This window comes from Thermobia domestica, chromosome 3 (assembly GCF_964235325.1).
Source record: "Thermobia domestica chromosome 3, izTheDome1.hap1.1, whole genome shotgun sequence".
NCBI classification, from domain to species: Eukaryota; Metazoa; Arthropoda; class Insecta; order Zygentoma; family Lepismatidae; genus Thermobia; species Thermobia domestica.
In genome coordinates, this window is record NC_137456.1 from 222984345 (window position 1) to 223000393 (window position 16049).

Here is a 16049-nt window from a genome sequence, read left to right on the forward strand (position 1 = left end):
TGGGCTGAGAACTATCACTACTATACTTTTAATCGGCAACTAATAGTTTACGTTCATTATTTCTGTAAAGTTTCTATATATTACTTTCACAGACCACTCATAGTAAATGTTTTATTTTAGTAAAGTTTCATAAAATTTTAGCCATATATTTCGCATATTTATAAGTTTTCCTTTCCGATTTTGACAATAATTAGAATGAGTTTTCCTTCTTTTACAAAATTCTTAATAATTTAACATTTTTAAAGAAATATTTCCGAATTACTTGCAAATATTCAAAAAAATTGGGATCAAGAGGAAAATTCTAAGATACATTATTAGAACAGAACATTGTTATTTAACAAATTCAAAGAATCAAGCTTTTTCTTTAAAAAAATACTATAGGCTATGTTATTTGAACTGATGATCGTGGAAAAAGTGAAACACGTAGCAAGCATACGCTAGACAACTACTCTACGAACGTGATTTAAAATTTCTTTTAGTAGTTTAGGCATTCAAGACAATGCGGAAGTTGTTCGTTTGCTACTGGCACTTTTACCTTATTGTGCAGATAGTCAATTTATTATTCGCTTTTATGGCCGTCACGTTAGTTTCAAACATTCTTTCATTTCATGGTTTATATAAATATTGAATAAAAGTAGTGGTAATTCATAATCCTGGGTCACATTTCTTCCTTCCTTTTGCTTCCTCTCCCTCTATTTGAGCCGTTTGACTTTGCATGATTCATGATGTGTTACACGTCTGCCTCTGTAGTTCGTTCAAGTCCTTTAGTTTTTTTAAACATGATATTCTTACTCACGTTATAGAAAGCTTTTTTCAACTTCTATGCAATCTATCAATATTTATTTGCTGAGTCAAGAAACTGTTCGACTGTCATTCGCAAGTTTAGTCTCACATCTGTTCTGTTTTCGTTTCTGAACCCAAATTGGTTCCTTCAAACTTGATAACCTATTCTTCACAGTATTTTAGACACATGAATAGCGTTCTGTAGATTTGTTAGCATTGAAATAATAGTATTTCTCTTGAAGTTTTTAGGTATTCGTGCTGCATACTTAAAATAAAATTATAATTGGCATCTTTACTTTACAGCGTAGCTACCTTATAAATTATGATTATTTCAAAAGTTAAGGCTGGAAAACATCAGTTTATTATCTCTTTGAGAAAATTTCTTTCTCTCTCTCTCTCTCTCTCTCTCTCTCTCTATATATATATATATATATATATATATATATATATATATATATATATATATATATATATATATAATATAAACCTTAGTATTGTTGTGAAGTAGCCTATCAGAGACTGATATTTTAGTAAATGTTTGAGTTTATTAACATTAGGTCGATTAAGGAAAAAATTGAATGTATCTAAATATAGCATAAGGAAATTGCCCGTTTTCTTTGGAAAGCAATTTGGTGCGATTTAAATGCGATAAAATGATGTTAATATTATTGTAATGTAATATGACTTGAATTTATGTATCAATTTACTTTTTTATATAATACAAACTTATTAATATACACACATATGCTAATACAAAGAATTATAGATAAAATATTTCTTATATCTTTTATTAACTAAATTATTAATAGCATTTATTTGTTATTTTGCGTGATTATTTAATTAATAATATAGCAAATCATAGCTAAAGAATTTTAACAATTGTTGGTCTCTTGGTAATATTGTCAACAATAAGATGACCGAGTCATCTAACTGCCAGTCTTAACAGCTTCAATTATGAACATTACCCAATAAAGGTTGCTTGCATTATGTCAAGTGGTATGCTGGATTTCTCTTGCCTATAAGGAAATCTGTTTATGATTCGCTGCCTCTGGCACATTCAAATTCAGATTTCGTTTCAATTTGTAAAATTATAAAAACTGCTTGTTCCTTAAGGAGGTAAATTTTCAAAGAGTTAGGGACTATCCAAAGACTTCTATATCACTCAGAATTACCAACTAGTTTTATCTTCTTGTCTTTCTCTATTCTGCTCCCGAGATTAGAAGTATTGTAATTTTCGTAGAAATGAAGTTCTTTGTTTTTCTAGCCCAAAATTATTCTTTTAGCGTAAAAAATAGGGCTTTTCACTTTATGTTTACAATAACTATTGGTACAATTATTTCTTTGAGTTGATCATAGGTTCCGGTTATAAAAATAAATGTGTTTTTCTTCAATTCTGTTTTCTTTTACATTTTATGAAAGTATTTCGTTCATAGTTTTCATGAATATATATTATTGTTGTTGTTTTTGTTTTTATTTAATTCTTAATTTCCATATGTTGTATCAATAATATTAAATTTCCAATTTATTTGAACCAGTTTAATATAAAATGACGTTAATGTGACCAAAATGCTACAATTTTTGGATGATTTTAGGCCTAGCGCCCATTATCAGTGTCGAAGTTATATGCGATGAGGATCTACAATTTAACATGGGACCTGGACCATATGAGCTCCCAACGGAAATTGAACAGTTATATTTTTTAAATGTGAAAATAAAATACAATTCTTGTAATATATCAGGGTCTCTATCGCTTGCAAAAGTCACGAAAAAGTCACGAAATCAGAAAACGGTCATGAATATCAAGAAAAACACGAAATTTAGCTTTTGGATCACGATTTTTTTTTTTTTTTTTTATCTGTACAATATAAGTATAGACTGGAAAATTTTGTTCTATAAAACGTCAAAATTTACCACCAAAATGTCTATGGTCGGCTTTAGATGCACCAAATCGCAAGCAAAGCACGTTTCTATTGCATTCATGAAAATTCGGCCTAGTTCACATCCAAATTCACTCTTGAGAACGTTACGAAATTTTATGGTTTGGTAAAGAAAAGGTCACGAGAAAGTAACGAAATATCATTTTGAAATTTTAGTAGACACCCATAATTCAAGTATTAAACTCGATTTTGAAACAAATCAGGCACATCTTCCATCCATTATATTGCCACTTACCTCATCCAAGTAAATTATATGGGAGGAGTATGAATGTGATTAATCGAAATATTATATATATATATATATATATATATATATATAGTCAATAGTATATCATTCTTTGAAGTATAACTATTTTCTTTCAAAATTAGTTTGGTAAAACTATTTTGAAATGACTTATTTCCGTAATTAGGAATAAATGTAATATTTTACTTCACGTTCTTGTGGCAGGTCTACTGAAAGAAGTTCAACTCGAACAGAGGAATCGGTAAAAGATGAAACTCCTCGTAAGGTATGGTCAAGAGAAGAATGTCTTCACGAGAAGGCCGCCCTAGGTGGTCCTGATGTGGCGCTATTTCCTCGGTAAGATCTATGACTACCATCAAAAACTGAATACGAAAAACATATTTTCTCTAACTTCATTACCTTGCTCATTATATTCCTGGCTTTGATTGTGCAACTGATGTTTTCAGCATATCATTCTTGATTTATAAACATCCCTGTCTCTGTTAATTATCGTCTACTTTGTGAATGCCAGTTGTTTGTTAGACCATCATTCTTTTTACTTCCATTGATCGAAACATACTGAGAGTTTCTCTTTCAAAGATATTTTGCAATTACTACAACTACTTTCAAACGTCCGAATACTGTATGAATATAGTTTTGTCTAAACTAGTTTACGTGTTCAAAAATGTTTTCCTTGTTAATACTTGCTGTTTTCTTTCGGTCTGCACCAATTTAAGAATATATTTTGACACTTCCATACACGCAAATTTTTACAATAGTAAATATCTGTCTTCTTAAAGAGTTGTAATGTCTCTAGTTTCTACTCTGTTTTGTCAATATGTTTACTTATTCCTATGTGCATGCACTATATTCATGTTATTTTGTGCTAATTTTCACAATGCATAAAGTACATCTTATCTATATTTTCGAACGGATTTCCAGAAAGAAACTGAGAATATTTGTTGCATAACATAAAAACAAAGAGTCCTTCATTAACTTTCATATGGGCTATAAGTATTCAATAGAAAATAGTTAGAAACATAAATGCTAGAAATCACCAATGAGGGAACAGTTCTTAGATTTCTCATTAATATTTATAAAACAAAATTAACTACTTCATAACAACCATTACAGATTTGCAAATTCCTGTAGAACTTCGTTCAGAGAAAAAGGCGAGAATTTAAAAGATTTGAAAGAAAACTGTCATGAGACACCATAACGCGGACAACAAGTGGAATCATCATAGATTGAGGCGCATCATAGTTTATACGAACTGATCACTTCAGAACTCGATAAACTAAGAGTATAATGGTTTTATTTTTTAAACGGACTTCTAGGATAAACTAATAGTTCTGATGAATTCATTTAGTCTGCTATCAGATTCAGTGTTTATATTTTAGTAGTTATGATCCGTTTTGTAAAATCGTATTCTAACTTTGAATGCACATGATTGATGATAACGTTATTAATGGAAATTTATGTTCGTCTGAGGTATCCATCTTCATCTTGTACATTTACCTTTTAAATAAAATAATATTTTACCAAATCTGATCAGAATGTGACTGATAAACGTAATAATATATTGCTGAAACTATGACACAGATTATTTAAAGTTAGCGTAGCAAGCTTCTATAATTCGACTCAACCGGCACTTGTGTGTCTGTCTGTACGTTCTCATATGTCTATCCCACGAGAACTCTTGTAAAACTTGACGAGTTTTAAGAAAACTCGATACACGTCTTCCTCCAGTATCCCGAAATAATTTTCTTGTTTGGGGTTTCAATCCAACAAGAACATGGGGATAGAAGGTGTTAAAAGGCGCCTCATGCGGCAAGTTTCAACAGCAAAACTTTTTCGATCAAAATATCGAAAATATCGTGGTTTCTTTAGGGCATCATGATGACTCACATTGACTGGGGTTAAAATCTACCAAGAAGGAAAGGGTGAGTTACCCTCTCCCCCAATTTAAATAATATAATCCACGATAATTACCGATAAAAAAACGTTTAATTGCTAATGCCATATGGCATAAATTTTCTTCGAACCTTCGAAATTATTTCTTCTAGATGGAACTAAAGTAAGTGAAGTGTAAAAGGATGGATAAACTTCGCCTTCTACCTCCGATTTTTAGAAAGTTCCACAATAACTTTCATAAAAATTGTTCAATTTCGATTGAATATTGTGTATATTTTCTGTGAGACTTTCCCACAAACCTCGTGTTTGGTGTTGGTAAGAGTCACATATAAGCGGGAAATTTAGCCCACTAATTGCGCTGGATACCCTTTTCCTTCGATTAAGAAGTTGTTCCATAATAACTTTTGTAAAAATATAAACATTTGGGTGCAGAACAGCACACATTTTTTGAGACTGCACAATCTCCCCCACTCACTGGATTTAAAATCAATTGTGAACAAGAGAGTGAATCATTTCTCTCTTTCCCAGAATGTTCTACGATAATTTTCGTACTTAAAAATACGGATGCTAAACTCAAATTGTAAGAAGAAAAAAATCATTTCGACACAGTATGATGTATATGTTTGTTGAGGCTTAGTAGTCAGTCAAAAATGTAAAGTAATTCCATTCCCTATTATATATATGTAGAGTAATTCACGAGAAAGTGGAAATACTCGGATATGATAGTATGGGTGATTATAAGCAAAATGTTCCCATGAACATAGGACTGATTATCAACGGTTTGTAAGGCACAGGTTGTTAATCATTTTGGGCATCTCCCCACAGCAAAATATATTTTTACTCGGCATGCATGCAGGTGCCGTTCTGGAAAATTCTATAGCACATTGGCAAAGTAAGAGAGTGACTTTTCGAGTTGTGTATAGTATGACGTAATACACATGATATGGAAATAATAAAAGGAAATTTCTAAAATCCCCTCGAAAGATTTTCTCTTTTTTCGAATAATTTGTAAAAATCGAATGGCGACACTGTCACCGAAGAAAAAAAAGTTGTATGCTAAACATCAATGAAAAGTTTCAAATCGTTACATCTTATAGTGAATGAGGAAAAAATATTAACATTGGTGACAGATAATAAGAAATTATCGTCTAGAAACCCTGAAAACCAATTTATATGAAGTATAGAGGGACTAATACTGAAGTGAATAATCATAATAAAATCAAGGACAGGAGGCAAGCTTATAAAAAATGTATAAATAAGAAAATGTAATGTAATCCAAACTAATTAAAATTTGAAATCGATTACTAACACTAATAATAACAACGACGAATGTTTATGTTTATTTGGAACAATCAAAGTGTACGTTATAAACTAAGGAACATCTGTAATCTAAAGTAGAATTAAATATTACCTAATTTAAATGGCAAAGAAGTGGACTTTTAGGTGCTGATACTGACAAGAGGGAAGTAGCAGAGATTCTTTCCCCTTAAATTACTTTAAAAATCTACCACCCGTTGGATGGTGTATGATTGAAAACACTGACTCTGGGTAATGCAAATGACGGGGAAAATGTGGCGAAAGGTGACAGCACTAGTATCTCGTTCTTGCAGTAATAGGTTACAACAGATTTCGGTAGCGTTGACTCATAAAGTAAGTGGCGACAGAAGGCAGTATTAATTTTCCTTTAACAGCGATCTGTAGTGAGTTTGAAAAGTTGTTGTGATTGTTGAGTTTGTAAAGAAATTGCCACACACATTTACACATGAAGAATATGAGGACATGGTTTTCAAGTATGGCTATTGTATTACGAATGCAAACGCAGCTGCTCAACAATACAGAAGACATCACCAGTGTAGAACACCAGACCGAAAAGTCTACAAATGTGTCTAATGTCTTATGTGAAACGGGGTTCATTTCTCAATCTGATGGCGTCATCAGATAGCGGTGTAATGCAATCAGTTGAAGTACAAGATAATATTGTCATGAGTGTAAAACGAAGTCCGACCGCCAGCAAAAGATGGATTGTGTCACATGTTCCACAGAGTAGCGTCTGACAAATATTAGTCTGGATGGATTGTATTCACTCCACCGTGAACAAGCCCAACATCTTCAACTGAGAGATAAAGTATAAAAACTACAATTTTGTCATTGATTATCCCATAACAAAGTTGCTACCGTACATTTTGTTTACCAACTGGTCCATGGTTACTGGAAACGGTATCAATAATATCCGTAACACTCATCATTGGTCAGTGAATAACCCCCATTCTACTGTCGAAACCAATTTGCAACAACGTGTAAATCTGTCATTTTCACCTCCTTGTCTACATTTCTTAGAAAATGATTTACCCGGATAAATGAAAGATGTACCCTTGGCTACAAGAAGACGCATGTATATACAGTATATTGGCCTATGGCACTTCTACTTTTATGGATTGGAGCGCCATCTTAATTACGTTTACCCCAACAGATGGATTGGGCGAGGGAGTCTCGTCCACTAGCCTGTATGTTCCTTGGATTTTTATTTGGAGGTGGTTAAAGGAAGAGGTGTACGAATCCAAAGTCAACATAAGATATGAACTTGTAGCTCGCATTAACAGTGCCTTTTCCCGCTTAAGGAACAACCACGATGCATTAAGACGTTCCACTTAAAGTACTCTGAACAGAGTTGACAAATGCATTCAGATTGGTGCTGGTATCTGTGAACATTTGCTGTGAGATGTGTAATACGTTAATGGGAAATAGAAACTTTCGAGTTTACTTATACATATCTCGTCCTTGCAAAATTGAATGGTGTATATTTTGTAGTAACTAATTATTGTTTAAATGAAATATATGTTGTTTTATTTCGAAACACTTTCCATTTTATTCTTTTTCCATTAACTTCCATGAACTTCTTGAGTGCCATCTTTTTTGGTTCTTCGATTATTATCTTTCTTTCATAAACCTAGCCTTTTGTCTTCGATTTTATTATGATTATTTACTTCTGTATTTGTTCCTTTATCCTTGATATCAATTGGTTTCCAAGATTTCTAATGGACAATTTTTTTTTATTACGAGTCATCAATATTTTTTTTCTCATTTACTAAGATAGCTAACGATTTAAAACGTTTCATCAATGTTCGGGATACAATCGGTTGCGCTGTGCTATTTCTTTGACTGCCTCGGCGACCCATAAATTATTCAAGAAAAGGGAAAATTTTTCGAAATAATTTTGGAAATTTCCCTTTATAATTTCCCTATCATGTGCATAAGAGTACCATACTATACTCAATCCGACAAGTCACTCCGTTACCTTTCCAATATGCTACACTACTTCCCAAATTGGCAATTACATATCGAGTAAAACATACTTTTCAGTAGGGAGGTGACCAAAATGATTAATAACCTGTCCCTCGCAAACCGTTGAGATTCGGACCTATGTTCATGGGAACTTTTTTTGCTTAGAATACCCATTTTTTTTCCCCCCTCATAAATCATCATATATATATATATATATACAGGGTGAACCATTTCTCTTAGTATACCCTTGTTACTTTTAAACTAACAGATACAAAAGCTGAACTTTTGTACCATGCAAACATCGAAAGAGGGATATTGTTTGACATAATCTGAAAGACAACCAGATTATCAATGTTGCTAACTCAACTTAAAATTTTATTATTTTTTTTTTCAAACAGCGTTACGCCAGGTTATTACGTATTTCAAATCTACAGGTAAAACGAAAACTTACAATATTAGACATGTTATGCAATGTTTCAAATTAAGGACGCTACAGTATCACAAAAATGGAGAAACAACCAAATTCTGGAGGTTTCTACAACAATAACAAGGAAAGCGAGATAAACATGGCAATGCGTATCAAAATGCCTAAGTGTCGAATACTACGTTCACCGTATGATTATTTCGAAAGAGTAGAAACAAAGTTACAAGGAATAGAAAATTTGACCTTTTTTTCAAATTAGATTATTTCGAGAAAGTGTTTGGATATCACATCCAATTATATGGATGGTCTTTAACTGACATAAAGATCATAATGCCATTTACAACTATTTGATATCACAAACTATTTAGGAGATATTTTAAAAAAAATGGTATAATTTCAATTTCAATTAAAAATGGTATAATTTCAATTTCAATTTATTAAAGACTCCTTAATTGGCTTATTCCTAGGCTTAGGCCTTAAGGCTTATTCCTTATCTTACATTCTGTCTAATACAGTTACATTGTCAACAATAGCAAATAATAATAAAATAGAAAAGAAAAATATATCAAATTTTGCAAGAAGATTGAAAACAGAACACATTTTAAACAAAACATTTGAAAATACAACATAAAAATTAATAATGAGAGTAATGAGCATGTGTTAGAATACGCATCAAAATAAATATTGATTTAATTAGTTGTGCTGGTAAGTCTGAAACAAGAAATAATTTTTGAGTTGATTTTTAAACATGGCTATCAAGGATGACTTTCGAATATCTTCTGGTAGATCATTACAATTTCACGTCTCTGACAGTGAATAAATTTGACACAGTACTACTTTTATGCCTCGGCAGAGAAAGTTCGTTACTCTTATTATTACATTAATGAGATTTCTGCTGATATTGAACACACGACTGAAATACACTGGGTTTTTACTTATTAATATCTTAAATAAAGTTGTAAGTGTGTAATATCTGTGTCGTATCTTCAATTTCATCCACTTCATCTTGACAGAGCAGCTAGTTAAATGATTCGAATATTTCAAGTTAAATATATAACAGATACAGGCATTTTGAATTCTTTGCAGTCTAGTCGATAGATGGTCGCTCAAATCTAAATAAACCGTATTGCAGTATTCTATTCTAGAAACCACTAAGCTTTCTATTAGTTTCCTTTTTATGGCGATGGGTAGAATTTTTAAGTTTACTTAGGGAATAAAGAGGGACGAAAGCATTTTTTTGCACGTATAATCAATGTGACTTTCTCAATTCAAATCTTTATCAAAAAGAGCCCTAAATTTTTGATTTAATACGTACTTAAAATGACGTATTTGTGGAAATTTAAAAGAAAATGATATACTTTGCTCCTATGATATTATCACAATAATTTTTTGGTAGGTGTAATTAAAAATTCTCACAAGTAAACCTTACGTTTGGGTGAATCGAGTTCCTGATTGAGACACATATGAGCAAGTAGTACTAAATGTGGGCAGTATTTCAGTGAAGTTGTAGGTGCGAAGCTCCAGGGATTTAGGAGATATAGCTACCAGAACATCATATGGAAGTACAGAATAGTCTTCATACAGTTGGAGGTAAAAGCCCTGTAGGACCTCTTGTAACGACAAAAGGTGAATAACAAATATATGGGTACATATTAGGACTAGGGGGAAGTCATATAGTAAGGGTATACCTGACGGCGGCCATCTTAAAATCCGCCATTTTGAATTAAGGTTAAATTTTTAAAATAGGAATAGGGTCATGTGATACATGATTTAAGGCGCAAATTTAATCAGAAGAACAATGGTGACATTAATTTTGATTTACGCGCAATTGGTAAAAAGTTACAGGGGAACTAAATATTGTTGCAGCATATGTATTAGTCCTTTACCCAACCTTGTAAATTTTGTGTTAATGATAATAATTAAATAAAAAGCAGGTGGATACATATTAGGTCTATGGTAAGAGTTGCCTTGATGGCGGCCATGTTCATATCCGCCATTTTGAATCAGACAAAAGTTTTAAAGAAAACGTATAACAGTGACACCTTATAATAGCAAATTTTACCATAAATCCACCGGTATAACCATTTTTGCTCTATCATTAACCAGCACAAAATTAAATGGGAATAGGACAATGCAATATATGACTTCGGGCTAGAAGTTAATAAGAAATACAATGGTGGCGTAACAAATGCTGGTTAATGATAAAGCAAAAATGGTTATACCGTTGGATTTATGGTAAAATTTGCTATTAATAAGGTGTCACTGTTACGTGTTTTGTTTAAAACTTTTGTCTGATTCAAAATGGCGGATTTGAACATGGCCACCATCAGGACAACTCTTACCATAGGCCTAATATTTATCCACCTGCTTTTTATTTAATTATTATCATTAACACAAAATTTACAAAGTGGGGTAAAGGACTAATACATATGCTGCAACAATATTTAATTCCCCTGTAACTTTTTACCAATTGCGCGTAAATCAAAATTAACGTCACCATTGTTCTTCTGATTAAATTTGCGCCTTAAATCATGTATCACATGACCCTATTCCTATTTTAAAAAACTTAACCTTAATTCAAAATGGCGGATTTCAAGATGGCCGCCGTCAGGTACACCCTTACTATACGACTTCCCCCTAGTCCTAATACGTACCCATATATTTGTTATTCACCTTTTGTCGTTACAAGAGGTCTTACAGGGTTTTTACCTCCAACTGAATGAATACTATTCTGTACTTCCATATGATGTTCTGATAGCTGTATCTCCTAAGCCCCTGGAGCTTCGCACCTACAACTTCACTGAAATACTGCCCACATTTAGTACTACTTGCTCATATGTGTCTCAGTCAGCAACTCGATTCACCCAAACGTAAGGTTTACTTGTCAGTATTATATAATTTTAAGCAGCGTTTTTATACCAGTTTTTATCGTAGTTCCAGAACAGCTTGAGATATCAAATTGCTGTAGTAAACTACGTTATGATCTTTACCTCTATTAGGAACCATCTTCGTGGTTGGATAAGGTGTCTTGAATCTAAGGAGTTTCTCGAAACAAAACCTTTTTAAAATATCAGATTTTTAATTCCTTCTAACTACAAAATCCGTTATATCATGTGGATATTCGTTGTCTCGTTCGTCTCACTTGCGTTCTTTCTGCTGTAGAGGCCACCAAAATTTAGATATTTGTGATACTAGAGCGTCGTATTTTGCAACACGAAATAATAAACGTGACATTGCATGTTTTCGTTTAATATATACACCTAGGTTTGAAATGTGTAATAAGCTTACGTAGTACAATATGAAAAAATATAACTTTATATTGGATTGGCAACACTGTTAATCTCGTGGTATCACAAAGTATACCAAATGATATTCCCCTGCCCATTTTTCCACGGTACGAAACTTTAGTGTTTTTTGTCTATTAATTTAAAAGTTACAAGGGCGTATCAAGATAAATTATCCACTCTGTATATGCACGATACTTTTTTGTTGAAAAACAAACACACAAACAAAAATATTGAATTTTGATATATTAGGGAGTAAATGTTTCTGAGGATTCTGCATCATTTTTACCTCTTAAAGTTAAAACGTGTCAGTAAGAAGTGAACCTTCTTTCCGACTGTAAATAATGTTCCGTGAAACTTTCATAAGATTTTTTTTTTATGAAACATAATGTTTATCTTTTTCTAGATTAAAGAGATATACGTTGAAATTAGTGATAATCTGAGGTTGAACTTAATGGAAGATTGAGACTTGCCTCTACAATGCACATCATTGGTTAATATTGTGTTTATTTTGCACATTTTATTTTTTCAAAGTATAGTATTTTCGATGACAGAATGAATAGTACTCTAATATATCCTTTTCTAAGTACCTAGGTACCAGTACTTTTTTCATTTTGTTTTGTATCCAGCCTAAATCTTGCTGAGAATTTATGTTAAGTATTTTTAACGCATACTTGTAAAAGAACGTTTAGTTTTTTCTTACCTTTCTTCTAATTTTTTGTTATATTTCTTTCTTTTAGTCACAAAGATCGTGGGCGAGACAGGGCGAAGAAAAAGGACAGTACAAGTAGCACAGGAAAAGAGGATACTGATTCTAGTGGTACTGGAAGATGGTTCCATCGACATAGTCATGATCCTGACATCGGGCATAGACGGCGAGATAAGAGCAGCCATGGAGACTTGGGAAAAGATGACTTTACAAGCAGCAGAAGAAGACCTGATAAAAGTGGTGTACGTAGAAGAGATGAATCTGAAGATGCAGATACGGGAAAGAGTCGTTCAGCTTCCACAGAAGAAAGTAGGCACGATTCACAAGGTGTTGTCCGTCCAATAGTTGTAAGTGAGAGTGTCATCGAATCTAAGTTCGAGCCACGTCAAAGAAGTGGATCTGATCAGACACTTAAGGTCCCAGAATCACCCGGTAGAAGACTTAGTTCCCCAGTAATTGATAACAGTGGAGTAATAACAGCTAGTCTGAAGATTCCTGTACCCTTACAAGCGTCTACGGGACCACCACTTGCTTCCAGTTTACCTAGTAGCAGCAGTACCAGTGCAATTGCAACGTCTTTTGCACTAAGTTTGGACGATTCAGACATTCCATTTATCGAGGATAGTGAAAGAAGTGAAGATAGTGATTTGGCAAGGATAGCCCGTAGTACTTTATACATTGATAATCGCCATGCTACGTCTCCGTTTGTTGTTAAAACATATGAAAGCGGAGGTATCTCTCTTAGTGGGGGTCAGGAATCATCAGGTTCATCAGTGTTTAGTTCACCTGGTGGAAGAACTGCTCAAGAGCATCATCGCAGACGTTCAGAAAGTAGTGATTCGTCAATAGGGCACCCAATAACCGGTGTTATATCGTTGCATCAAGGGGGTTCAATCGTGTCTTCAAAACAGAGCTATGATTCAGCTATAGGAGGATCATCAACAGAAGTAACCTCGGCACCAAGTTTAAGAAATACACCGTCAAGTGATCCTATGTATACTTCCGGCCCAAGTACACCATTAAGCATTGGTTCTCCTCCATCGTGGCATTCTGGTGCATCTACACCAACTCTTCTTTCTCCTCCTACTTCTCCTTCAGCTCATGATTCCAAAACTTATTTCCCAGAAGAAATTACAACAACTGCCAGGATATCCTTCACAACGAAACCTAATCCACAAAAGGCGTCAATAGTGATTGGAAAAGAAACAATCGCTGCTCAACAGAAAGTTACAGTTTCTACTTCTGCCCTAAAACAGTCTGCGTCAGCATCAGCGATCAGTGAGAAGCAACAACAGCAAAAATACAAAGCATCCACAAGTCCATCGGTTACAGGATCTACTGTAGTGAAGAAATCAGATACCAAAGTGCATGCTAAAGAAACCAAAGGTGCAACAATTACTGCCGGTGGAGTGATCCGTTCTAGAACAGCTGATTTAGAAAGAATGATGAAAAGTACTAAAGCTGCTACAACTGTAAAAGAAATAACTCCAACAAGTACACCAGAGACTCAATCAAAGACTGGTACTGGTTCTGAAGAAAAGAAAAAATATCATCGAAGACGATATACGGGCACCAAACATTTAACAACTCATATACCGGATGTAACGGCGTTAGAAGAGGAAGGGATTGGTACTCCGAGTGCAACTACCACTGAGCAAACTACAAGTGCTTCTAGAGGACCTAAACGTACTCAGGGAACAGTGTGGAAAAGACGTGAAATTATCGCTAGTGATCCTAAAGATCCTGAAACTTTTGTATAACTAATTCCTTCCTTAGTTTGGATTGAATGTAAAATTATTTTTAAAAAATGATGTCATAAATTGTGTATATGCCAAAGTATGAATGCACATTACAATATTTGTTCTTCACTTGATTACAAAATTTGCATGATCGTAACTCAGGGGAAAATGCACTACAATACTGATGCGATTTTCATGATTAATGAAAGAAGAAATTCGTGTTGTTGCATTTGTTTGCCAGTGGTCCTTCCTTTCTCCTTAAGGGATGAATTTACTGTTTTACTCTTTTCAAACCTTGAATGATTATAAAAGTTGAAGTATTTGCTTTTGAAATAAGTTTTATCTAGAGTTAGGTTCCTCTTTCTTCAAAATTGAAAACAAATGGGAAAATCATGATAGTATAAATATAAATCATGTTCAATATAGAAAAATAACGTGATAAAAAATGTCTAGTCTTTTGTATACTTACTTATAAAGTTGAAATGTATTTTCAATTATCGTAAAAGGTTGTAAATTGTATTGTAAATACGATGGTTTCAGGAAATACTGCACTTTAAAATACCAAACAAAGAATACTTAAGTCCTGAGTTAGTCATGTGAGGACAGAAATAAATAATAATACAAGTTGCTGAATTTATAAATATATTAAGAATGGTCTCAAGAAAATGTATGTGATATTATTATGACTACCGTTAAATATATCGGCAGCTAGCGAAAAACTATTTTATGTACTGTGTGATATACTGAAATCAATAAAATAAGACTTTGTTGTTATGGAGTAAACTGCAAACTTATATTGGATGTTGTCTATTTATTGAAATCATAAAATAAAGCTCACCAGAACAGTATTCAATCCTATTTGTAACTTTCAAGCTACTTTTAATATAAATATTATATTAAGTTGGACTATACATCACAAGAGTAGTTAAAGTGCAATGTATGCTTGGTTAAAAATGAGTATCTGCATATGGTTTTCTTAAGTTATACCATGTTCAGAAAATTTTTCTTTTAAAAATGCTGACTGTAATTTAAAATATTAGCTTTAAGAATAATTGCTTCGTTACTTATTTGAATAACTTTTAATGTTTTACTTAACCTTGTATCTATGTTTGCTCTTGTTTTCCTATTTACTTGTTTATATTGTGATTGTCTACAACAACCAAAGATTAGCTCCGCTTGCTATATATAACTATGACATAAGACCTGCGTATATAAATCTAGTCCTCTTTTGCTAGTCGTCTTGTATGGGAAAAAGAAAGAATATTATGTGTCAAAATAGTACTATGTTTAAAACGAATATTATGTGTGATGTGTTATGATGAGAGAATACGAGATAAACTGTTATCTATATGTATATATCAGGAAAAGAATATATATGTGCAATGTTTGCATTATTGTCTAACACGTTTTTATCGCTACATAATGGTGATGATGAAAGATTTTTATGTTACAAACAAAACAAAACTATAAATATACATATTTATTTTAAAAGCTAAGTGAAGAAATAATGTGAATAAAATATTTATATTTCAAATTATCGATGAGTATTTTTGTTAAGTTTAATACACCCTACTCTCAAGTATATCAAATACTCTATACCTCATCAAAAATATTGCCCTTGATAAATAAATAAATAAAAGAAGAATACATATTTTTAATGTTATAAGAACATAATAAAATATTTTGCACCATACCACTTCGTCCCATCGTCGTCCCATCGTTTCACATTAAAATAAATTTTGAAAACACGCAAT

General features: G+C 32.8%; 1 protein-coding gene across 1 annotated transcript in view; it reads left to right on the plus strand.

Moving 5' to 3' along the window:
* LOC145680973 (uncharacterized) overlaps window positions 1–15829 on the plus strand; it is a 233127-nt gene extending 217298 nt beyond the window's left edge. The window contains exons 11-12 of the mRNA XM_081752191.1: window positions 3169–3300; window positions 12588–15829. Of these exons, the coding sequence (XP_081608317.1) occupies window positions 3169–3300; window positions 12588–14316 (1861 nt within the window). The 3' untranslated portion in view covers window positions 14317–15829. The remainder of the gene's footprint in view (window positions 1–3168; window positions 3301–12587) is intronic.
* Window positions 15830–16049: the final 220 nt, after the last annotated feature.